The following is a 26669-nucleotide window of genomic DNA, read 5'->3' on the forward strand; positions in this document are numbered from 1 at the left end:
TTGCAAAGGTCACAGATTTTTTTTTAAAGGAAATATTCTCTTGAATTAGGAATTTGTGTATCATTATGATCTTGAGAGTAGAAGCTTTCAATTAGCATACCTTGTTGCCACTGGATGTCACTGTAACTTCACATCAATACAGAAGCATGCTATAATTAAAATACATTAAAATGGATGAATCTGTAAAACTTAAACTACCCATCTTCAGCTACATTCCTTTGTGACCTTTTCACAGGATGTCTGCCCAGCTCAGAGTGACACAAATGAAACCAGTATATGATTAAACCTCAAATGGAAACTAAGGCTACTGACAAGCACTGCTGCAAAAAAATTAAAATCCTGAAACATCAACCTGTGGTAGGTTCTTTATGAGAACCTTCTGTTTAAGGCCTTTCCAATTTCCTCTGAAAGAGCCAGGATGAAGCTTGCACTGGAAGATGTTGCTGGCAGACCTGTGTTTATGCTGGTAATGAAATCAGTGTCAATATTTACTTTTTGATATTTTTTAAAAGATCAATGTTAAATAAATCATAAACACAGCAGAACCATAATAATATGTTTTAGTAATAAAATTGTCAAAACTATGAATTGGAGTAACAATTCTTTTTGAAAATACTCAAGGCTCTGCTAGATAAAAATTCTTCTAACTTCCAGTCAGTTGCTGTTGGTAAAAAGTTTGTGAAAAATGCAGAATTTCAGTCTTCTTCCCTAATGCATCTTTTGGTCACACACTGCAGAGGATTTACCATCAATTCCTGGTCACACACTACTGCAGGACTGAAGTGGTGAACATTCAGAACAGAGCAGGAATAAACCACACTGCAGCAAGTGCTGCATCTCAAAAGGGCAGCCCTGGGAGGGGGAGCAGATTTAACTGGACAGATCAGTTAGTCTGGAATGACAGACACTGCAAGAATGGATTAGAAACAGCACTGTGTATGTGGATAAATCACCTTTATGTTTGTATCCAAATCAGTGTTGAAAAGGCAAAGTCCAGAAATACTTTTTTATTAAAACACTGACGATAGTTAAAACACTTTGAGGTACATTAAATAAATACAACTTTTAAGTTGTACAGCCAGTCTCTGGTGGGTTTGCAATGGTTTTCAAGAAATGCTGGGCAGCATCAGTAGCATTTCTGTAAGTACAGTGAAATAAATGCATTTCTGGTTGGGAAAACACTTGTTATAACTTCACTAATAAATCGATTAAAAGTTTGCAAAAATCAAGGCTGAAATTTACATTCAGAAAAACAGCCGTTCTCATCCTGCTGTGGGGAAAAAAGTGGAATTCCAAAGGAAGACACTTTTTCCTAATCATCCACTAGCTGTGTTTGTCCCAGTCCTGGTTTCTTCCACAGCTCCCAGCTGCCATGACATACCTGCTGACCCTCTCAGAGGTTTCCTGGGGCACTCGGATCACAGGATGGTTTCCTGGGGCACTCGGATCACAGGATGGTTTCCCAGGGCACCCTGATCACAGGATGGTTGCCTGGCACACCCCGATCACAGGATAGTTCCCCAGCACACCCCGGTCACAGGATGGTTTCCCGGCACACCCCGGTCACAGGAGGGTTCCCCAGCACACCCCGGTCACAGGATGGTTCCCCGGCACACCCCGGTTACAGGATGGTTCCCCGGGCACCCTGTCACAGGAGGGTTCCCCGGCACACCCCGGTCACAGGATGGTTCCCCAGCACACCCCGGTCACAGGATGGTTCCCCAGCACACCCCGGTCACAGGATGGTTTCCCGGCACACCCCGGTCACAGGATGGTTCCCCGGCACACCCCGGTCACAGGATGGTTCCCCGGCACACCCCGGTCACAGGATGGTTCCCCGGCACACCCCGGTCACAGGATGGTTCCCCGGCACACCCCGGTCACAGGATGGTTTCCCGGCACACCCCGATCAGGCTGTGCGGCCGCTCCCGCTCCAGGGCGCGGCTGAGCGGGGTCCGGCTGCGCGCCGGGGCCGCGGCGGAGCTCAGGGCGCCGCAGCTCCGCAGGTGCAGATCCCCCTGCAGCCGCTTCCTGCAGCCGCCCGCGCCCTGCTGGGAGCTCGTCATCACCTGCGGGAAAGGCAGGAGGGGAGGAGGAAAGAATGGGGAAAACGGGGTAAGGAAAGACTGAATAATATTTCATTTAAGCTAACACTGAAACTCTTCCAAAGGAGGTTCAGCCCACCAGAACCCCTCCTGCTTCTGTCCTTGCAGCTGGTCAGGGCTCAGGACTGGGCACCTGGAAAGCACAGCCAGGCTCTCCGTCTGAACTGCAGTGTAAAATGTACTGCTGCCCAATAAATAGAAATTATTTCTTACTGATGCCATGTAACTATAAAAGAGCTTCAGTAGGAATTGTCTGAAGAACTTAAACTGCAAAAACATTTATATAAGGCATTTGTCTATGGAAACTGGACACACCTTTAGAACATCAGTGGCCTACCTGGTCTATGATATTGGCACTGAAGATGGCTTCTTCCATGTGTCTCTCATCAGATTTAATGACTGACCGTATGCTGTTCACTACGTGACGCACTTCTGGAGGGAGATTACAGTTTGAATGTTCCAAAAATTTTGCCACTAAAATTTTTGTGTCTTTATAGGCCTTAAGGTCCACTAAGGAGCGTGGCCGGTCTTTCGAGACGGTGTGAAAAGCCTTTGGCTTTAGGTGCAGATCAATTTTCCTTGTATCCCTCTGTTTTCCAGTTGGTAGAAAACTGCTCAAAGAATGCTGGCAAGCAGAGGCAGCCATATGAGAACCAGAGACAGGAACTAAAAAAGGGGGGGAAGAATATCTTTAAAGTAATAGTTTAAAAAAAGAAAAAGAGAAAAGAAAAAAAAAGGCAAAACAAATATTGTCACAAAGTTTCTACTTTGTCATAAAATGTCTGTTTTGTTTGAAGAGTAGCAAAAACATGCAGTCAAGGAAACATTACAAAATGGGTAATTTTAACCAGGAGTAACTAGGAGTAATCAGGAGTAAGACCTTTCCATGGCCAAGGAGGAGTGCCTTGAGAATGAGTGGGTGGAAAATTAAAGAACTTCACAAACCAGACATTTTTGTGTCCACCTTCAAGGACTTCAGCTGACATTAATGCTAAGGAAACCCACCAGCTACTCTGTGTTACATGCCACTCATACTCTTTTAGGCCCAGCCCCTCACCCCAGCTTTAAGGCTAAAGTTCTGCCTATTTCTAGGCCTTGGAAATGATATGCAAGAGAGATTAGTGAGAAACAGAGAAAGCAAAAATGCTGATCTAAACCAGAGGACCTAATTCAAAACATTTACTTTCATTCAAGGCAGGTTCCATCAGCATTGTACACCATACATTTATGCTGTTACCTGGCTTTTCTGCCTGAGATTTTTCAAAGCCCATTTCTCTCTCAGAAGCTTTTCATTATTTTTAAAAGAAAAAAAAGGAAACCCATCCTCTGCTTTAGAAACCAATTCTCACCTGTTTCTCCTGTAGCTGGAGATAATCCTGCATGTTGGCACTGCCTGCACACAGAAGTCCAGGCACAATTATCACCTTCAACCAAAGGCAGACAGAAAGAGCAAAGTCAACCCCTGCTGTCCTCCCCAAAGCAAGGAAAAATACACTGGAACCTTTTATTATCTCCTTTACAGAATGAAACTACTCAAAGGAAATCCTGTTTTCAAGATGTCCATTCATAAAGAGAGGCTACTACACCCAGAGATGCCTTATGAGTTGTTACACAGATACAAAGAGGAAGACAGAGTTCATGTTTTATGGTTTCCTCTGTAATCCTAAATATTTCATCTTTAAGTGCTGAAACTATGGCAAGCTCCCTATAGAGGCAGACCTCAGACCTTTTCTGTATTTCCTGGGTGGACAGAGTTTATATTGGAAAATGGGGAAAATGAGAAAGATTAATCCTTCTAATTTCAACAAAACCAGCATTTTTATTCAATATTTCTCCTCCTTTTAAAAATATATTATCATTATTTTCAGTACAAATGTAACACAGCATTGTTTAAATTAATGGGTAGATGAGCAGGGTGGTACCTGATGAGCCAATCAGTAACAAGTGGTTATGAAGCATCTACAAACAGCTTTGGATGCCATCTAATGACGGTTTCTGGGATTCCAGCATGAGGATCAACAATGATGAGATCACACTGTACAGTAACTACCACCTGCAGTTTTTTCATTTCTGACAAGATGGAATAAACCATCACATTTGGTTGTTAATCTGTTTCCAAGACTGAAAATGGTTTTGAACTTCTAGGTAGCTTAGGAGAGGTTTTCTTCCATATCTCCAGGGACAGTTTATAATGAAAAGCTGGCATAATCCTCTCTGGTAGAGTGAATAATTAAATGAAGGAAACAAATGTAAGATGCTAAAAACATAGCAAATCTGTAAGAAATTAAGAGAGACAGCTTCTATTCTGTCTTTAATTTGTTCTATTATGCTTAAGTACTGTAGCACATGAATCATGGCATGGTTATTAAGAGGAGACACTTCAGAGGTTGTGTCTTCCCATCCATTACTAAACAGTTTAATGTACTTGCACCAAGTCAAAACTACACTACTGGACATGACCCTGAATTATCTGGAACACAAACACTACAATAATCACTCAGGCACTTAACTGGTACAGCCACATGGTCTATCATAGCTGATTATAAATGAAGTTTATTGTAATAAACATCTGTGCTAGGAGTTGATTTTGTCTGCCTTTGCCATGACAAACTTTACAGGGAAAAGGCAGAAAAAATGTGCAAACTATTAACTTTTAAGTAATTTTTTTTAGGAGGGAACCATGTTTGACAATGGTATGTGAACTCACCATTTTTATGTTTTTCAGGGAGTACACAATGAGTAAAAAAGCACCTATTAAACTAAACCTTCATTTATAATTTCTCCACTAGGAACGACAGGTATTAAAAAAAAAAACAAGTTTACTTAAAAGGGTTTAGTTGGAGAATTATTTGACTATACCATATAGACACCCCATCAGGTCAAGATGTGCCTGAAGCAAATGAATTCTGTTTTAGGGCCTGAAAGACTGGTGTCATTAGATCTCATTGCTGTTGTGTCACTGTCCTGTTGTACATATGCACCATCCCCATGTCAAATAATTTCTGTTCCAAATTATGGGCGGTGCAATTCAAAATCCATTTCACAAAAATCTACACAGTAAATGTCAAGGTTGTGCTTCTAAACCTCTTCATGTTGGCTTGGAGGTGAGGCAGAAAATTAATTAGTAATTTTTTCTTATAGTAGAAAGGCAGTGTCTTAAGAAAAACCCAAGCCCCAGCTACAATCTGATCACTGTATTTTCCTCTTTGAGAACATGGCTAAAGCTCCTCCAGCCTCAGTTCTCCAAAATCCACAGTTATTAGTATTAACAATGTGTAGTTACAGATCTGTCTTTCATAAAGTCACATCCACTTGACCAGTTCTTTTACTCCAGGACAATTTTTAAAAGTAGCTGTATGTTACTGAAAAAACCCAAAGCACTTTTTCTTGTGTGTTGGTTGAGGGAGCTCAGTTGGTTCCCTTTATCTTTGCCTGTTATTCAGTCCCATAGGTGTATTTGAAAAGCCTGCAGTGAATATCAACAGTCAGTCATGAAAAATCCCGATCAAATGCCTTTTGAAACTTACAAAGACTGTAAAGGGCTTCAGCTGTTTGTCACAGTTTAGGAAAAATATGCTTCAGGGCTGCTACAAACAGCCAGAATGTGTTACTAGAATTGGGCTCATTCTAAACCACCTATGATTTCCAAATCAGGTTCAATAAAAAGTAGAGGAAGGGGATGCAATGTAAACCTTCACAGAGTAAAATATTTCAAACTATTTTGCCAAACAGATGCATGAAGAAATACATCTAGAGACTCAAGTCAATCCTTCCCTGAAGGATTTGATAGGAAGTGTCTCTGTAGGTCAGCACCCAGCCCCTCCGAGTCCCTGCTCTTGCTCCCCCTCCCCTGGGTGTCAGCATCCCTGGAACTTTCTCTGCCTCTTCACTCCAGTCTTTGCTCAGCCCAGTTAATCTCAGTAATGCCCAACTGGTGTCCCTCCATGCCACTTTTGCAGAAGAGAAGATAAATGTATTTAGGACACATTAAGAAGGAAAGGAGGGCATCTGTCCCACCAGGTGTCCAGAGCCAGCTGGAGCACGGGGGCACGGCTGCCCACAGCCAACACTGCTCCATGAGCACATGGAGCAGAGGTCTGGAACCCTGCAGAGCCCGATCCAGAAGAGAAAGGGTTTGTTCTTCTTGACTTGCAGCAGCAGAAAGGACTCAGAAATTCCTACTTACTGTCTGCTTACTGGCAGCTTCATTGCACATATGTCCTAGCAGAGTAAATGTCATAAAATAAATGCAGACTTCTAGATTAAAGATTCACTTTTCCTGGCTCAGATGGAGAGGCTACATTTCTAAAGGTAAAAGACATTCAATTATTGAGCTAAGTATGAAGTCTCTGAAATGATATTATAAAGATGCAAGAAGTGCAATAGAACCAAAACATCATCCTAAATGGAACATGTTATCTCAATATTTTGTCTCCTTTTGCTCTGAGCTAGTCACACAATTCTTCCTCTGGATCCCTTACAAAGCCTGGTGAACAGATCTTGCAGCAGCACAACCCACGACATTGTAAAAAGCTTTTAATCTTTACTTTCAAGCCACTTCTCCAGGTTCCCCTTCTGAATCTCTCCAAACAGCTTAGATCCCTTTCAAATGGTTTAGACAGTTCCACATTCCTGCTACTATCCTCTACTAAATCAACCCTTTCTTTTTCACTAACAAGCATATTTTTATGAAGATACACTGTTCAGCTAACATCTCCTCCTCCCTACTTTTCTAAAAGGAGATTCATAGCAGAAGACACTTATCCACGACAGCCAAAAGCTTTCCTTTTCCTTTATCATCTTGTCATGTGCCTCATGTTCATTTCTTTGTCCTTCAAAACTTTTCACCATACACCCCTGAGCTGCCACTGGTCACAGTGGCTGCCTGTGACATGCCCCAATACTGCCAATGTCAGTGTCACCTTGACGAATCACATCCTGATGTACAACAGGCGTGACAGCTCCAGGAGGAGTCTCCTAAATAAAGCCCAGCTGCCATTGCACTTCTCAGTTTAGCCTCTCAGTAGAACAGTAATAGAGAGGTGGGAAAAGCTACTCAACACATGGTTTTCTGAGCAGTGCAGAAAGAATGGTGAAATTTAGAAAAGCCAAAATTATTTTCACTCTGTCAATTTTTCCATTTCCATTCTTAAATTTTTACAAATTTAGGAAATATGCAAGGAGCTAAAGCTTTCACACCTAAGACAACCCTCTTAGGAACACTGCATGGAATTTCCAGCAGCACCAGTTGCTGCACCAATCAATCCCAGTGCTTTGCTGCCCTGTGTCCCACACCTACCTTCGGTGGCAGAGGAGCAGGACACGGGGGCACTGCTGGAGCGGACGATGGCTGGGGCTGGGGGCTTGCTGAGGTGCTGCTGCTGCTGCTGCTGGACAGCAGCCTCGGGGCCACCTGCTGAAGTGTTCGCTGGCCCAGAACAGGGAGAGGTCTGCAAAGTGGCAGGAGGCTGGTGACAGTCCACACAGCAGGTTTTCTTCTGCTTCAAAGGCGGCGTGGCACTGCTCTCTTGAGCAGAACTCTGCAGTTCTCGTTCTGAGGGGCTGTAATTCCCTGAGGAACAGTCCAAGGACCTGCCGTGGGCACAGCTCTTTTCCTGTCCTTGGGACGTGTCTGTGGAGGCTGGGCTGTGGGAGCTGTCACCCTCCTCAGGAAAGCCCTCAGAGCGAGTTCTGTGACACCTGCAGCGAGGGTGGCAATCCAGGGCACTGCAGCTCTGCTCTGCAGCCCCCTTGGGGGTTATGCAGTAGGGAGAAAGATCTGCAGACTGGAGAGATCCTTGAACTTCCAGCGAACAAAAATCTTCAGAGGAGTAGCTACGGTCTGGGACATCAACAGCCTCAGAGACCATCAAAGAGGTGCTCTCCACAGAAACTGCAAAACAAGAGATTCAGAGAAAAATACAAACTTCTTGCCTGCCCTCCCAATCTTCTCCCTCCCCATATTCTGTAGATTGACTTAAATTGAGCAATCTTCAAGTTCTTTTATCAATAAGAACTCAAAAGCTCTCAGATGAAGAATGCCAAAGTAAAAAACATTGAAGTAATTTACTTCTTTCTAGTGTTCTTCAGCAAAGACATTTTTGTGCTGTTCTTGATACTGACTTTTGAACTTTAAATGAACAGGCCCTATATTGTCCTCATCTACTTGCATCCCCAACATCTGTGCTTCAGGCAGCAAGCTTCCAATTCAGCTCCTGGAAGCCATGGAGGAAATTACTCTTTGGAAGAGGAGTGTGAGGGTCAGGAAGCCCCCATGGCTGCTGACAATGAGACACAAGCTGCAAGGAATGTGCAGAACTCTTGGAAGAGAAACAACAGTCCCCAGATCCACCTCAAAGGGCTTGACTAGAGCTCTGTCTAGCAAAACTCTGCTCTGCACTTGCAGCCCCAGCCTCTGACTGTGACAAGGTCCTTCTTGCCATGAATAACTGAAAGCAAATGATTCCTTCACCACTAGGAAGGGCAGAAGAGAAGAGAAAGTGTGCTCAAAGCTCCCACTTCCCTCTCTAAGGAGACAAACGCAAAGCCAGGATCACCTTGGGTGCTGAAGTCCGGGGTCGTGTTCCTCTCCCCCAGGCTCGGTTCAGACACTTGCTGAGCAGCACCAGTGACCTAAATGAACATTTGGAATGAAAGAGATCATTGACCTGCAGCTCACCAAGCAAAGTGCAGTGCTCAGGATCTGAAGGACGCACCTGACAATGCTGAGGCACTTTCATATGAGCTGCTATTCAGACTGAAAGCTATTTAAAGTATTTTACATCTCTGGGTCAGGAGCAAATGCTAGGCAAAGACACAAGCTCAATGCAATTTTACATTTTTCCTGAATCTACAAGGTAAATTCATCTTGAATTCACAGGCACTTGGGGCTGCAGGCTCACACTACTAAACTTAATATCTGAGTTGAGTAAAAGCAATCTCTCTTTCTACAGTCTACTTTTCTCATATTGTGCTTGATTTTTTGTTCACCACATCACCCTAAAATAGGAGAGAGAAAACCAGAAACCACAAAAGCAAGCACAAGAGCAGTATTTTCACTTAGTTATTTGTGAGGATGTTACCTGTTAATGTGTTTTGAAGCCCTTTAACATCATTGCCACCCAGGTGCTCTCCAGCCTGGTGGAGGTTGCTCCATGGACACAGAATTTATTACCACTCACCTTTTTTCTGAGGGGGGGATCTAAGGGGGTAACTTCCCTTCACTTTTGAGAATCATGTGAACAAAATATAGACTCATTCCTGCTGGAAATACTGAATCCATAAATACCTGAAATTTAGGAAATTTTCTTTCTACTGATTTGATTAGACTTTGGATTGGACCTTATTACCAATATTGATAGATTTTTTGCAGTTCTTTGGAAATGTCATAATCAAAAAATGATTCCAATAACTAGCTGGTAACAAAAATAAAAAGAGAAAAAATACAAAAAGTTTGAAAGGAATGAAACTGATACCATCTTGAGCACAACGCATCATATCTACTTCTGTCTGTAGGGCCACAATTAACTAGTAGAGCTTATTAGGGTTGGTGACAGTCTAGAAATCAGCATCAGTCACCTCTGTGCAAACCTTTCTGTCAAGCACTTAATCTGTGTCTGGCCTAAAAAATTGGATGTGACACAATTAGTCTGAAGCTATTAGGGCAAGAGCTTCCATTTCACAAGCCAGTGTAGATTAAAGCACATATATTTGTGCATAACTTACTGTGCTCACTGTTTTCTTTCTTTATCTCTCTCTAGCTCTCTCTCTCTCTATGATCCAGTGACCAGAAAACTTCTTTTGATACAAATTTTGTTTTTAAAAATTATTTCAAGTTTAGCGAATACAACTCCAAGCAAAGAACAGTACCAGAAATACTTTAACTCAGCAAGAGATGGATGGATAGAGGACTGGGAAGCAAATGTGAAATCACTCAAAAATTTCAAAAGTGAAATTTTTAAACAATTCCCCTGGAAATTTCTTAATGGATCTTTCTTGATTGTAGCAGAGTATCACATCTGTGGTAAAAAGTAAAATGTGGTGTCACTTGAAGTCACAGATTGTTCCTGGGACCTAACTGTGGAAGTTCTGGGAACCAACTAGAAAAGTAAGAAATGTTCACAAATGCTCTTTGTTGTTGTAGAGAATTCAGACTGACTGCCTTTTGGAAGAAGTGGTGTAATGTTTTAGTGGTGTTTGTTTCTTTTTAAAAATCTAGGGATTCTAGGGGCTTTCATAAATTCCTAATCTAGGCACTTTCATAATCACTGACTTAATTTCTTAATCACTGACTGGAAAACATCTGTGGAAGATTGTGCTGAAACATTTATTGACACTCTGCATTGTCTCTGAATAATTGCTGAATGTATTTTCTGTGCATTTGGAATTGATTAACTCTCTTTCCTGGGGGAAGGAGAACCAGGGTTTGAATTGTAGCAGGTAGCACTGTGATGTTGAAGCCAGGTCAGAGTTTGGGTTCACACAGGAACAGCACATGGTTTCATGCAGGCTCCTGCACAGCCAAGGGTAACAAAACCTTATTGAATTCCACATCCTCAGACAGTCACTAAGCCATCAATGGAAAAAAGGAAGAAAACCTGTGCTTTTAACAAGCCTGCAGAGCCTACAGGTTAGAAAACCTTATAAAACACTGTAATTGATTCGGTTCACCCAGAATCCTGATCTGTTTTTTCTTATCTTTTCTATATCCCAGTCAATACTCTGCATGGAAAACACTGAAAACCACTTTTTTTATAGTCATGAAATGGGAATTGCTAATCAGTACAGATGACAACAGCAATTTTTACATGGATGCAACCACTTAAATTAGCACTGACACTTGTTGCCTATAAAACGCATGAAATACCGAGTCCAATTTGGTACAATTTAATAAAATTCTAAGGACCTCAATCCATTTAAAAACAAATAAAACCTATTGCTTGATGCACAGTAAAAGGTTTTACAATTATGACATTATTACATAATGGTTCCCAGAAGCACTTTTGTAGCTAAATCCCTGACATGATTTCCATTGCCAAGTCTGCCTTTGAGGGATTTATAAATCTCATTATTTCAGTTCCTACTGTATTGTGCTCTATGGGAGCATTTGCAGCATGTAAGGACTCAGGTCTCCATTTTGTTCTTATTGTAGACCCAAAACTGTCTTAGCTCAGCTGGGACACTAATTGCAAAAAATACAAGCAGGCTTTTGTTGTCAAGAAAAATCTGTGGCTGTCACTGCAGGCTTTGGTTCTCGCTGCCAGTGAGCTGCAGTGCTGAGAACAGAGCCTGTCACAAGCTCTGAACAGCAACCACCAAGCTCATATGCACTCACTCCTGGTAAGAAACCACATTACTATCACTATCAGAAATGAAGTCACCACTCATCTTCTGGTGATTAGAACAAGCAGCTCTGGAGCTCAGGTGGCCAGAGGTGAACAGGCAAGATGCTGAAACCTGTTCTGCACTCTCAGGAGTAGCAGTTTCTTGCCACACAACAGCAGAAGCTGATGACTACAAACTGCAACAATCAGAAGGTTAAGCAATAGAGAACTACTCACTGCTGCTGCATAGGAAGTAACATTTGTTAGCTAAACCCTTATAAAGAAAATGGTCTGGAAAATGTTTTTAAAGAATAAAAGTATTTTCTAATGATTGTTCTTAAAAGTTTATCTAGAATTATTTTGCACCATGAAAATGTGAAGACCACATAACGAATTTCCTTTGGTTTTCCTCACCTGTCTGGCAGGCATCTCTCCAATCACTGCCTCATAAGGAGGGGGCAGCTCACTTGGATACAGCATTCCTGGGCTATTAATGGTTACTTCATATAGAGCACCAAATGGGGAATGAGGGAAGTCCAAATGGAGACTTCTACAAAAAACCATAAACAAGCAAACAATTAAGAAATGGCATTGATTTATTACCTATACCACAGTGATGTAAATACTTTTCTGAATTCAAAGCCAATGCAGTACAAAGAATTACATTCAAGAAATTTATTAGACAAGGCATCCAAAATGAAGCCCTGGTTCACAGGGTAGCTTTAACAACTGTTTTTTATTTAGGATGCCAGCCATCTTTACCAGCCTGCTTTGCCATCATAAACATCCTCAACTGGTCCAAATTAATACACATTAATTGCAATAATTTCCTTTAAAAATTAAATTTCAGACTCAACTTTAAATGTATAATGTTAACTGTGAAAGGATCGCTTGCAAAGGGACCTTTGCTCAAAGCTCAGATATTGTTATCCTTGTCTTAGTTAAGGTCAGTCATTTCTCTATTGCAGAAATGCTTTAACACAAATATTTCCAGATGTAACCTAACAAGTTTGCAAAGAAACATATGCAATCTGTCTGGCAAAGAAGAGCCCAATGTAAGTGAAGGAGATGATTTGGGTTTGTGTTCTTGGAAAGAGCTGCAGGCCCAGAGCTCAGGCCCAGTGCAAGGGCAGGGCAGGGCAGGGCATCACCTCTGTGCCTCCCCCACGGGCGTGCAGGTGTACTCTGGTGGGTAGTAGGGAGGGGGGGGGATTGGTGGGATGAACTCATCAAAATCCAAGGTCTGGTGCAGGACAGTCCCATGTGGAGTCATGCAGTCAGGATTGGCAGAATGTGGCCTCTGTGGCAGAAACTGGAAATGAACAGGTAAAGTTCCTTCAGATGGTAGAAACATCATCACCAATATCAACAATTTTAATAAAAGGTCAATATTAGCAACCCTGACCAATATCAAATTCATTAATACCCAAGCTGAAATGAAAAAGGCACTTCTGGGAGCATAAGAATACTTGTGATCAGATTGCCAAAATACAGCACAAGGTTTTACTAAAGGCAGAGAGGCTGTGGGCCTCCAGGTCGGTCAGTCTGGGGATGCAGGACACAGACATTTACAATTTAATGGCTTTTCAAGAAATATTTCTACATTGAATATTGTTTTATTGTAGCCCCACATAATCAATTCTATTTTAATAACTGATGAAAAATAGATATAACTGCTAAAATAAATATTTGCATGTTTTTGTTTCCAATCTGAACTGCCTTGCACTTGCGGAGAAAAAAAAAAATCACAATACCAACCCCCAAAACAACCCCAAATAAAGCTACCTAGAAACAGGCTACTATATAGACATTGTATTTTGAATAAAACAACTGGAAATATCCCACCCATTTTTCACTTCCAATGAAGGGGCTGTTTATAGCTATTCTTTATTATTCTTGTAAAATGAAATATTCTTAATAGCTGTTTGTGGTTTGGTGATACAGACACTGCACACTTAAATGTGGTATAAAGCTTATAAGCACTGGTATGAAAGTAAGAAAAGCATTTATTCCATATACACATCTCAAAACCCAAAAGCAAATAACTACACTGCACAATAAAAAGTAATAATATTGAGAAGCACATCAACTTTTGTGACAGAGACCTCATCAGCTTCCAGGAGAGCAGGGATCTAAAGAAGCCATTCCAACACCATTGATATCAGGAACAATCAGAAGTGTTCTGGGAAAGGCCTGAACTAATCCAAGATCAAATATGAACTATCCTGAAGATCCCACAACCCACACCTGGCTCTATTTGGTCCCCATGGATCAAAGGGGGACTAAAAGACAATCCAAAACCACAGAATGTTTTCTTCTCCAGGCAAGCTTCTGCTCTCATATCACTTTTCTTGGATCAGTAAATTACTTATCTTTAGCTCCTACCTTCTAAAACAAGCCTGCTAAGAACTTCTGCTGAAGGCACATTTCTTTTTTGGGCTGGAACAAGACCTCCTATGTTATGGTACTGTAGGCTCATTACATTGTTTTTTGTTTAAATCCATGATAAAGATTTGGGAAGAAGTAAAATAAAAGGCAAAATGTTTATGCTTAGGAGATCCAGCAAATACAAAGTAAATTACCTTCATTTTTAATATCACAGTTCTATATTTATCACTTTTTGAAATTTAACTTGGTGTAGTTCTGCTGAATTTAACACATCACAGATATTACACTGGTCTTTTGCGTTTTAAAGCTTGAGTTACATCTCAGTTTTATTACACTCCCTCTATGTATGTTGTTTGAAAGGTCAGAGCTGTGATAACACAGCACAGCAGAGGGTCAGGAGGACCAGTACCACCTGTTTGTCAAATGAAGTATTGGCTGCTGGGCTCTCCAGAGATATTTCCACACATAACTATTAATAAAGAACCTCCTCTGCAGAATTTGTTATTTCCTTACATCCTACAGCCAACCAAGGACTTCCAGCCGTTGCATTCTCTCATGGTACAGCAGAGAAACAGAGACATGGCATGAGTTTGATTTACTCTTTGTTACGTGAAATGTCTGATGCTCTTTCGTCCTCCATGCGAGTTGGGAAGCTGCCACACCAAGTACTATCAGACATTTCTCTGTTTGGCTTACAGGGAAAAAAACCAAAAACCCCACAACTTTCTTGCAGTCATTTGGTCTAAACTCATCTGATCTTTCAACAGCCATTTCCTAAAGAGTAACCTAACATGAATGCCAACCATTAAACTCCAGACTTCTGCCCTAAGCAATCATCGGTCTGTTACCATCTCAAATACATGGAAGAATCTTTTAGGAAAACAGGAAGCAAGACAAACATCAACATAATTACCTAAAACCTGTAAACATTTGTCATAATGAAAACAAATATCTGCGTATGCTGGGTCATCTTTTGTACAGTATTTGACTCCACCAGACTCAGGACTGCCCTCATCTTACTAAAACAGTTGATAATTGGGGTCATTTTTACAATCTGGAAACAAAACCATTTTAATTTACAACTCCCTTGACCTTCTCCCAGACTGTTTCCATGCTGCCATGGACCCCAAGCTTTGGTTTGCACCAGAGAACTTGCAGCTCTGTTCCCTCAGTGCTGGAGTTCCCTGGAGCTGGATCCCCTCACCCCTGTCAGAATGGGGCAGGCAAACACAGGGCATTGCACAGCAGGTGAACCACCAGCACACACTGTGTGGGACACGACAGAAGGGAGAGGTTTCACACAGGGCAGAAGGGGCTGTGGCTCCAGGAGGAAAAGATCTGATGCTTGGATGCAGCTCAGCTGAACAGCAGAATTCTCTGCATCCCTTTCAAGGTCTGGCCATACAAACCATGGGCACGAACTGTGACCGACACTTGACAACGAGCGGCAGGATGGACATGGAAATACACATGTTTGGGGTGTTTATAAACAACACTTTACCTGTGTGATATCATCCTGCTGGAAGGCACAGAAATTAAAGTGAAAAAGGCTGTAAGAGGGAAACTAGCAGGAAATGAAACAATAGCAAATATAAGGGATTACCACAAAGAACAGACATCCTTGAGAAAACAACTGAAAGCTAGTAAGTGGGAATTAAGTCATATTTTATTCCACTCTATGTTGTCTACTGATCTCTGCTAGTCTGCAAAAGCTCATTCTTTCTACAGGAAAATGTATTTTAAATATCTTCAAGAGTTACTCTCAAATAGTGAAGTCTGGCAGGGTTTCAGCAAAGCTTAATACAAATTTCATAGGTTAAAAAAGACAGTAATAAAATGCAGAGCTGAGAAAGCTGCAAAAACTGACAAATACTTTCAGACAGAAACACACATTTCTGGTATTAGAAGACAGCTGTTATCAAATAATCAGTCTCCAGATACTGATGGCAAACAGGACAGACAACAACAAGAACTGCCAAGCAGAAAATGGGGGTGGCTGTTCAGTGATCAGGATAAACAGGATCAAATTGCACTCAATATCATGTCAAAAACTGCAGCTCACACAGTGGGACTCCCAGCCAGCCTTGGGATTGAACTGATGGCCACTGCAGAAGCTACGGATAGAAAATGTTTGCAGACAAAGATCAACAGCATATAGCATTTCTGGTAAATGCTAAATATCCAACTGCATTAAAAGCTTAGCAAAAATTTATAGCTATCAACAGGTACTTGAAACATATTTACTGGAAAGAAATAGAAAGCCCGTGGCTGTGGAAATCCAGAAGACTCAACCATTTCTGTTACCCTCCTGGAGCTGTTGGATGCTGGGAGCTTTCAGAAATCTGACAGGCAATGAAACAGATCTGGAATTCATGGTCTTTTAGGAAACAGCTGATCTTATGTTTGAAGCTTGGCATTCAGACTATTACACTCACACAGACAGGTATTTCCTCATCCTTAGCCTTACTTTAGTGTGTGAAACGTGTCTGGTACTGTAAGGGCATCACACAGCCCAGTGCTTGTGCCAAAGCAATGTGGAACAGAGCACACACTGACCACAGAACTCAGTGTGCTCTCATTGGGCATGTCTGACTTGGACAGAGTGGAACAGCCTGATTTAAACAGCCCTCATAGTGAGCACTACTTATTTTGTCTGCAGCTATGAGGGAAGAGTAAAACATTCTCTCTGCCTGGTTGCAGCAGGGTAAACAGGAAAGCTGTAAAATCCTGTAAACCCACTGTTGGACCTGCATTCAATACAGAAGTTTGCCATGGCAGCATTAGCAAGTTGTTAGGAAGCAGAGAATTAGAAGCACAAATGCTAGAAGTACCCCTCTTCCAGAAGAGGTAAAAGTTTTTGAAAATGCAGTTATGCTCACGGGTTCATTGCCACAGTACTGAAAATTCCACACAGCCAACAATGGGGCTGGACACCAGTGACCTCTGCCAGCTCCCAGCCTGCAGCCAGACACATCAGCCATCCCTGCCCAGTGAAGAATAACACATCTCTCAGTGTTTGACTTTTCCAGGTGGAATAAACACCATTACATAGACATGTGTAAAATCGTAAAACTCATTCTCTTTTTGTCAGATCGATTTTCCAGCTCTTCACTGAAAGGCTGTCCGTAAGTCGGTCACTGAAGTGATCAGAAGGTATTATCCATGTTCTGGATATTCTGAGTACACTGAGGTAAAACCTGATGGAGGAGACCCAGTTAAGGAACTGAAGAAAGAGCAGGTAAGACCTGTCAATATAATTCTCTATTGGAACTGTCCTCATGTGGTCCATCCTTCTGCCCAGGGCACGTCAGACTGACAGCTCTGCACCAGGACTCCAGCTGTGGGACCTGCCCACTGAACATCAGCAAAGAGATTCTGTGCTCTGCACACCCTGCCCAGCACCACTGACCCCATGGAAATGCCACTGCTGGGAGCCACTGCTCAGCAATTACAGCTTATCAACCACAAGTGCCTTGTATCAGTGCATGCCTGGTGCTCCAAGGGAAACTTATCTGAGTTCTTCCTGTATCTGCATGTAATTACCTCTGTCTTCATATCACATTTATTACATGCACTGTATAACTCCAAAATCAATCCTTTGGAGACTCCAGAGTTCATTATTCTCATTTCAGTCATTTATAAAAATCTGCTGATTTTTGAGAATGGGAAATAGAAATTTCTAATTGCATATAATTAAATACTGGCATGTTATCCTGAATGAAAGTTCTGTGCAATACGCTCGGGTCTACAATTCTGTCTTCAATTAGCTGTCCTCCTGGACAGGTTACTGTTTTCCTTTGCTAAAACACTGGAATCAGTATCTGCTGAAGGAAAATGTAGACTCTAATTGTCTATAAGAACAGAAGGATTATGGTTGACTCTTCTAATTTGTCCCTGATCTTAAAGGGAAATTATGAGACAGAAAATATTTTGATAAGGAAAATGCATTCAGATTTTTCTGCTCAGTTGTTTCCAGTTGCTGTTCCTAGAACCATCACAGGAGCCTCATGGGCATTGCTCTGTCATATCTTTTTTGAAGTACTTACCATATTTTAGTCTTAAATATTAAATATTCCTATTCTACCAATAAAGTGTTTGATGAAAAATTGTACATTTGTTAAAAATGTCAGATTTCCTGACCTAAGGTGTGCATTTATGGTGGGTGTGAGGGGAGTATTTATGCAACCATATTTACATTTAGGATTTTTCTATGGATGTACATCATCCCCAATGCATACTTCTAAAGTGAATGTCATCTGGGTTTTACACTACCTTAAGTGAGCTTTGTGCCCAAAAAAGGATTATTTAAGCTTTGATTAGATTAAATTAAAAGTTATAAGTTATAATGTAAGATCAATTCTCACTTAAGCTTCACTCTACAGGTTTTTATTACTATTTCACCAGAATATGGGGGTTAAACAATGCCAGCAAAATTTTACCCATAGAGAGATGCTTTCTGTGAGGTGTTTGAGTAGAAATATTAACTACAGCCTATTAAGATAATGACATGCTGAATTATCACTAGGACTGATGAAAACAGTAATTAAACATTACAGCTTGCATGTGTCATCGTTACCTTATTTTCTTTACAAAATAACAGATGGTTTTAGGTATCACACAACATGAACAGCTAGTAACAGTGATGGTGATAAAATCAGAACACGCTCATTGATATCAGTGCCAGCACTTCTAGGATAAGAAGTGTATAAACATATCAGGAGTGGAAGGAGAACTGGAATAGGTGTAATTAATGCTTTATCCTGGCCACAGTGGCTGTAATATTTTGTATTTCTTATTTTAATCCAGGCAGCTACCTTTGGAAGAAAACAGGGTGCATTTTCACAGCAGCCATTCATCAGACAAGATGCAAACTGAAACTGCCTCAGGCAACAAATGAAATATCATGGAAGTGACAGTTTGGTTATTAAGAGCGGTTTCTTCACATTACAGAGCCTTGATCTGATCCGATTTGATTCACATTTATTTCCTGGAGGGGTGTGCACATAGAAAGAACAATTCTGGGAAGCCCTGTAATGGAGTGCAGCCTTAAACTCTCTAGTGAAACACAACAAATGCCTTTTCAATCTTTAGCCATGGTCTCACTTTCTCTTGCAGCTTTAGTACAATTGGTAGGGCTTCTTTGCATGGGCAAATGCACATACTTAGCACAGTGAGAAAGGCTAAAGTGAAATGAAAATTTTGGGGTACTTTCTAAAACAGTTAACTCAAACAAGGAACAATCCAGAAAAAATATATAATAAAATATAAAGTAATAAAACTACTTGGAAGTATTTTGCTGTATTTTTTCCGTTAGCACATGAAATAAAATATTTGTTGGGTAGGACTGTTTTTAAACCAAAAAACATTTCTTCATATTCACTGGAAAATTTAAACTGTGCTTACTACTGGACAGCTTGTGTTTGTGTTTTTAGGATGTTTTTCCTGAAGGCTGGGATGTCAGAAGACAGCAGTTTCCAGTAAAATACATCAGCTTGCCTGTAGGAATCAAGACACTTGCTGTATGCAAAAGTCATCAACAAAGCACAAAATCACAGAATCATTGCTGCAAATTTTCTTGAGACTGTTACACCTGCCTTATGTTGCTAAGCAATAAATTGGAATTCTTTGAATTTGCAAAAATTACCATTCCAATGGATTAATTTCTGAGACAAGAACACAGCACAGGAATCACAGAACTGATTGCGCTAATGATAACCTAATGACATCCAAGGAGGCTGTTCCCTATTGCCTCTTCTTGTTACAGGAGAGCCTACAGAGCTCCTGAATACTGCAGAACACAGTAAAACCATCAGCACAATAATTAAAACTTCCTCAGCTTTGAGGACTGGTATCTTTGCTGCTGCTGTCAAACTTCCAACTTGGTACAACCCCGCTAAGAGAAGATGCATCAGTGAAAACCAAAAGGAAAAAGCACAAATCCAGCATTAACAAGCAAGAGAAAATGAAGTTAATCAGATTTCTGGGTGCAGCAGAGCAAAGGGGAACTGCAGATCATGGGGCAATAGGCTGAAAGTAGTGAAAGAAAAAGAAATCCTCAGGTGAGAGTTGAGCTGGTCTAAGTCAGCGTAGCCCCAGGGAAGTTACGCTCACTTAGGCCTGGTAGGAATCGGGCTCAGCAACCTGAAAAAAGAAAGGAAAAACTGATAAACAAGAAAAGACTGGGATTGAGCAGAAATATAGATATATTTGTATTTCCCTTCTTCTGGGGAGAAGGAAGAAATTTCTTGTCGATGGAGCTGAAAGTGTGGGAGAACAGGCAGCTAAGCAGGAAGACAGAAAGCTGAAAACACAAAGCATAGGAAGCAAAAAGAAATAAACACTGAAACCAAGAAATGGCAGCATTGCCAGGTGGGCAAGAAAGAGTTTTAAAGACATCCAGAATGAGGTGGCAGAGAGAAAAATTATGCCCTTTTAGGAATTTGACTCCTTATTGAGGTTATTTCTTCTTGCATATGCCCATCAGGAGCACTTTAATATTGGTCTTGGATCACTGTTACCTATTTGTTTTTATTCCTCTGACACTGCTAAATACCATCAAGTGTAGATCAAGATTCCTGGAATATACACTTCTGGATCACTGCTACCATTTTTCCACTAGACAGACAGAGTTTTCAAGGTATGATAATCTCTTCATCTCCCCAGCATCACTGCAGGTGAAATAGTTCTTTAGTCAATGGGCATTCTTGTAATATGGAGAGGGAGAGTGTATGAAAAGAAAGAATAGCCAGAATACAATAAAGACCCTTTACCATTTAAAATACAAGTGCCATCAGCTGAAGCTGAACATTATTTCTGTTAATTGTTTCCCATCCATACTAGTGTTATTAAATAGCACTGTTCACAAGCCTCTACAAGCCTGCACAATATGCATACACAGAGCCCTACAGCAAAAATGCATTTATGTTCTATTTACAGTAATTACCTAAACATATGAGCCCAACTTATTCTACCCATTTCTATGTGAAGCAAACACCAGATCCCAGACTGAAGAGATTCTTTAACTGAGTTTGAAACCCAGTGACTGGAATCTTGTCTAGAAAGGGCAGCCTTATCTCTGTAATTCATGCACTTAAATCAATACCCATGGCATCCAGTGTATTTCTAATTATTTATTTCTTTTTAAAACAACTGTGCCTGCATGGGCAGGTTTTACAACATTTCTGTGTTGTTTAAATGGTTTGCAGGTGACTTGCTGGGCCAGTCTTTCATCCATGCAAACTTTTCCAATGCCAGATGTACAAATGGCCAGTATTAGATTTGTGTGCGTGCCCTCCTTTATTAAACAGGACATTCCTAGATTAATCAGCAATAGAGCAAGGTTGCAAGCAGTGAAGCTGGCCTGAAAAATACAAAGGTTTTAAAATTTTTTTTGTTTTTTTTTGTTTTTAACATTGAAACCTTGTGAATCCCAACACTCATTTGGAATAGGAAAGCAGCCTTTGTCCAACCAAAACAAGACAGCATCCTGTGATGCAGCTGACTGTGCAGAAGACTAATGATCCTTTTTGCTCTTGTTCTGAACACAACTGCTACTCTGACTGAACATGTTTGCCTTATGAAAACACAATTATTGGCGCAGGGCTGTGAAAAGTTCCAGTTTTGAGCTTATAGTTCCCATACTCTGTAGTTCTCATAGGAATCTAGTAATGAAAACCAGGATCTTAAAGCTAAGTAATTGCTCTGGGTAGTGTGGAAAGTGGAGATAATATACAAGTGATGACAGCAAATGTAACTGAACCTCGTTAATCACCTCGTTAACAAAAAGAAGAACTCCCAATTGCAAAATCCTGATCATACACCATAATACATAAACATTGAAGCACAGCAGCTCTTCATGCTGCATACATCTACATGCTATGTTTATATAGATGTATGCAGATAGAAAATACACCCATGTACACACACATTCTAACACTACACAGACACACAAGTAGGCTGAAGTTTATAAGCAAAGAGTAGCAAATGAGCATCCACAGAGAAGGACACTGTGCTGTGCTGGACAAACCCTGGGTTGCCACTGAAACGTACTCACCATTTGCAGGAGATCAGAAGAAACCATCTGCATGCAACACATTGCTGTTGCCAAAGCACAGACAATGGTGGAGATGATATTGAGAGCGCACACACTGAACAACAGGTCCTGCAAGAGACAGCAGCAGAATATCATCTCTTATCTCAGGGACACAAAGCACAGGAAATGCTTGAGGAATTTGATAACAAACACTCTCAACTGCTATCCATGAATAAGGTCCCAAATAACTGGGTAGAACTCATTTAGCTTGTAATCTTTTTCAGGTAGCAATCCACAAAAGCAGCAATTACAGAAACAAACATCTTCCCTTCCCCAGTTCTCACAACACATTTGCTATTAGATATTTCCTCAGAAATATTGGTATTCAAATTTTCTTGTTCCCCACAAAGACAAATTACTCTTTCACAGTCGACTCCTAGCTGCAGCTATCACAAGAAAGATACTGTAAAAGACATCTCTGATTAAAAACTACATGCAGAAATATTATTGCTTTGAGTAGTTGAAGTCTACAACTTAGGGTTGTGTGTTAAAAAAATTCTAGTATGAAATAGAGACTTATCCTGTGTCAGAAACTCAATGCATTTTTATACACGAGAGAAAACAGTGATTACCCACCCAGATATTTCACCTTCTACTGATGAATTGAGTGTCTATGTCATATTGTTGGGTTTGTTTTTAAAGAACAAGAAGTTTAAAATAGAACAGAGAATATTGGTTTAATAAGTAGAATAAAAGAAAATAAACATTTGAATTAAAATGGAACATTTTTAGAGCAATGATGTCACTAAAAATAAAGCCTTTATCTCTCTTCCAATCATCAGATTTGTATTTACTTTCTCCACAGCCAGTGAAAAGAAAAGAATTTCGTGTGCTGGCAATATTTCAAAACTACTACAATCCTTGTACAGAAACTGCATGGCTGCTGGGGCTATTGTGTGGCCCAGTTCTCTGAATAGCCAGTAAAAGCATTTGAGAAAAAGCAGCACAGAGAACAGAAGAAAATTGCTACAACACAGTGAGTAAAACCACTCTCTGTGTAAAGAACATTCCATAGGGTCTAAGTTTAACAGAGTATTTCATTCACTGCCAATGCATGAAACAACTTCCATGCTATAAATTGCTTTGTTTTCCCCAACAGTTCTGAAACAAATGATAGAAAGGTGCAGATTTACTCCTGCCACTGTAATTGTTTGCTCCTCAGGTGACCTTCATTTGAAGATGGAAATGCTAGGCATGGGAACCAGGCAGACAATAAATGGCCCAACAAGTTTTGGTCATTTAATAACTTACACTGAGCCAGATTTGCTCTTGTTGATCTGGTCAGGAGTTTTCTGTCTGCTTGGCCAGCCCCTCAGCCAGAGGAATAATGAATCAGCAGCATTAATAGCAAAATACTGGAAGGGCCAACCACCAAGTCACTGACAGAAGGTGATGCAGAGGACCCACTCAGAGTCATACAGACCCACTTAGGGCACTCAAATGCAGGTAAACAGACAAAGTGATCCCTGGAGACCCAATTAGTTAACAGTGCCAAAAAAGGGAGGTTGAGATCCTTCCTGTTCTGCTTTCCATATGGAAACCTAGGTAAAGAACACCAAGGCAGAGACAAGATCTAGGGTAGAAAACAGGACTATTTCCTAGCAGGAAGAAACATCATCCATTGCCTACAACAGCCATGTAAATACAAAAAACGTAGCCAATCTGAGCGCACAATTTAATACCATTTATGCTAAATAATAAAATCAGAGTTCTAAAGTAGGATGCAAAGTCACTCCAAGGCCCTCATACGCTTTACATGTCCCAGGACAGACTTAACTGTGCCTCTAAGTCCCATGGCAGATGTTTTTCTCATTTGTTCCTAAAGACCCCACAGCTTCATCTCTATTATTCACTATTCCAGTGTTTATTTTTACCATCAGTGTCCTGGTTATGTCCATCCCACAGATGAAACCCATGGCTTCTTTTCTTCTACAGCTCTTGAGAACAGGGCTGTTACACAGCAGACTTTTATACCTTTGAACTCTATTATCACTCTTGAAGCCTTTTCCACCTTTACTGCATGACATATTAACACCATTTTCTCCAATTCTCAACTGAAATCAACTTTCCAGGTCTCTGATCCTTTTCATTAATCTAATTTGTTTCATCTCACCTGGGCCCACATCTTTCTTTAAATGCAGGATCCTAAACCAGGCACAACTGAAGGCTTTGCAAACACTGACTCTGGTGTGAGGATTATTTCTTGTGCCTTGCAGGCTGCACTCATCCTTACCCACCCTGAGACATTTCCCGGCACTCTGGGACAGCTGTGCTCTGTTTGTTACTCAGCATTTTGCTTTTGCTGTAGGGCAGGGATTGCTGCCCACAGGAACAGCAGCCTCTTTCCACCTTTCCAGGCTAAGCACACAATTCCTCTTCTGCTACAATCTCTTTGAAGGTGAAGGCACAACTAGAAAATCCCAAATGCAGGGATGCAGAGTTTTTGTGTATTTCATAAATATCAATAAGGAGCAGACATCTAAAACACTGTAAGTCTAAAATTTTAATAGAGACAGTAACAACTGAGCAATGGTTGTGGAGGCCTCACCACCACTAGATATTTCTTAAAGCTATACTGCTTCTTTATTTGTTTTGGCTTTTTTATCCTAAAGTCTGTTTCAACTCAAACAGGAATCAAGCCATAACCCACCCTTCTCCTCTGTTCCCCACTGCCCCCAGCCTCCCCAAACATTAATCAGCCTCAGGCAATTTATCATTTTCAGGAAATTCACTCCCTGTGCCCTGTAGAAAAAATAATTAGGTAATCCATGACACTCATTTATTCAGCTATAGATAAAAGTGAGCAGGAACTAAAGCCCTCCATGGCCAAGCACACTGCCAGAAGGACAGGGCAGGTGCTGACAGACAGCAGCTGGAACAAACAAGGACAATTAAGGCATCCTTTAGGAAATGTCTGTGCAAAAGCAGTAACCACAACAGGGCCAATCCAACCCCCACAGCCCCAGCCCGCTACATTTATAGTTGTCTAAAGGAGAGGGAAATCTGTACTAAATACAAAATCAGTGAACTTTAGAAACAGATCTTTAGCTGATATCTACCAGAACACTAATCAGAACACACAACACATGAATCTCTAATGGTACAAAATACAATTCTCTGCTCCTCAGAAATGGTTGAACCAATTTCCTCCTAGATGCTGTCTTTGCCTTTTTAAGACAAAACTCTGATTCTTCAGCATGTTTATATGACAATTAATGCTCTGATAAGTATAATGTACTAGGGAGGATTACTCTTTGACAGGTTACATATACAATTTTCTTCATACACCTTAGCTCACTAGCTGCAGAGGACACAAATCCCTCCAGAGTGGAATCAGCTGTCAGGATTGCCTGGAACCATGCCTAGACCAGCCCAGAGATACACCCACAGGAGTCAGGCAGCACTGTGAGCTGTTTCTCTGTGGCCACTTATTTTCCCAAGTAGGGCCCTCACTAAATCTTAAAAGCACAACTAAAAGTTAATACTGACAGTGGAAAAAGCAAGATTTCATGGTTGCAGTATTCCATTTATACTACAACTGAACAATTACCAAAATAATGGAGCCAACACCTGCATAACTGTTTATCATGCTTTCCCTCCATAAAAACAGACACCTTTGACTTGTGCTGTACTCCTAAAGGATACCTGGGGAATTCCCACACAATACCTGTGCATTCTCAAATCTTCATACTATCATTTCCCATATGTCTAACTTAGAGACAGAACAGTTATTTATTCTTTTTTCTAATTCAAGCTGTTTAAACTGTCATTTTTTTGACATTGTTTTTGTGCTACTGCACCTCAGTTCTTCCTTTACTAGCACAATTAAAACAATACATAAATGTATAAAAATGCATGCTCTAAATGTGTAGTCCAAAATCCTACAGAACGGATTAAAATAGGAGATACATTACAAAACCTGAGTATTATTTAAAATCTGAATGTTTAGTTGTAATATTTTGATATTTTGTATTCAAAAAATGTAATTTTAAGATATAATTAATTGAGAATATCATATAAAAACACATACTGCAATATGCTTGAAAAGCAATTTGTTCTAAAAACTGTTTTTTTTGTTTTCCCTCAAAATGCTGGGTGATAAAGCAGTCAGATGGTATCAAACTGGAATAAGTAAAAAATTGGTGATTGCCACATCGATAACTCAACTGTAGAAACAATCATTTAACAAAGCAATTTAGAACAGCTGTTAGCACATGCAATTACCTGACAGAAGCAAAGAGATGAGATAGACTCTAAAATGAAAAATGACAATAGCACAAAGCCCATCAGCCCATGATGGGTGCACTGGCAGAGCTGGTCCCTTATAACCAATGAACACTCACTCCATGTGTGCTCACTCTGCTGAAATTCCGTCCTTCAGAACATCATTTGTACCTCGTACCACAGCAAACATAAAGCAAAACTGGAATAGTATCACTTCACTCTAATGGTGGGCCATACCCATAGAGTTCCTTCAGCACAGACACCAATTTATAACTGCACTTGTCTCTAATATTAGTTACCTTTTAAAACCATCAAGTAAACCAGGCTAAAACAGGAATGTCTGCACAACTTCAAAACTCAAATGCAGACTTTGGTAAATATTCAGTCACTCTCTTGCTTCTTCCTATCACAGCAATAACTGTACTGAAAATGAAGTTACACGCATGAACATCAAAGCAGAGAATTTGTCACTCAGTACAGACCACACCACACAGATGAAGCACAATTACATCTAAAGATTCACTCTGCCAAGTACTA

The 26669-nt window shown here is 40.7% G+C and overlaps 2 protein-coding genes across 2 annotated transcripts in view; one reads left to right on the plus strand and one right to left on the minus strand.

The window, feature by feature from the left end:
- Positions 1 to 1184, plus strand: part of APBA2 (amyloid beta precursor protein binding family A member 2) — an 80350-nt gene extending 79166 nt beyond the window's left edge. Inside the window, exon 14 of the transcript XR_009275105.1 lies at positions 236 to 1184. The gene's annotated coding sequence lies outside the window, so the exon portion shown is untranslated. The remainder of the gene's footprint in view (positions 1 to 235) is intronic.
- A 682-nt stretch (positions 1185 to 1866) lies between these two features.
- ENTREP2 (endosomal transmembrane epsin interactor 2) overlaps positions 1867 to 26669 on the minus strand; it is an 81612-nt gene continuing 56809 nt past the window's right edge. Inside the window, exons 5-12 of the mRNA XM_058811613.1 lie at positions 21870 to 21977; positions 12580 to 12740; positions 11843 to 11978; positions 8663 to 8738; positions 7405 to 7998; positions 3455 to 3529; positions 2443 to 2771; positions 1867 to 2069 (exon numbers count right to left, since the gene is read on the minus strand). Of these exons, the coding sequence (XP_058667596.1) occupies positions 1881 to 2069; positions 2443 to 2771; positions 3455 to 3529; positions 7405 to 7998; positions 8663 to 8738; positions 11843 to 11978; positions 12580 to 12740; positions 21870 to 21977 (1668 nt within the window). The 3' untranslated portion in view covers positions 1867 to 1880. The remainder of the gene's footprint in view (positions 2070 to 2442; positions 2772 to 3454; positions 3530 to 7404; positions 7999 to 8662; positions 8739 to 11842; positions 11979 to 12579; positions 12741 to 21869; positions 21978 to 26669) is intronic.

Source organism: Ammospiza caudacuta, chromosome 10 (assembly GCF_027887145.1).
Source record: "Ammospiza caudacuta isolate bAmmCau1 chromosome 10, bAmmCau1.pri, whole genome shotgun sequence".
NCBI classification, from domain to species: Eukaryota; Metazoa; Chordata; class Aves; order Passeriformes; family Passerellidae; genus Ammospiza; species Ammospiza caudacuta.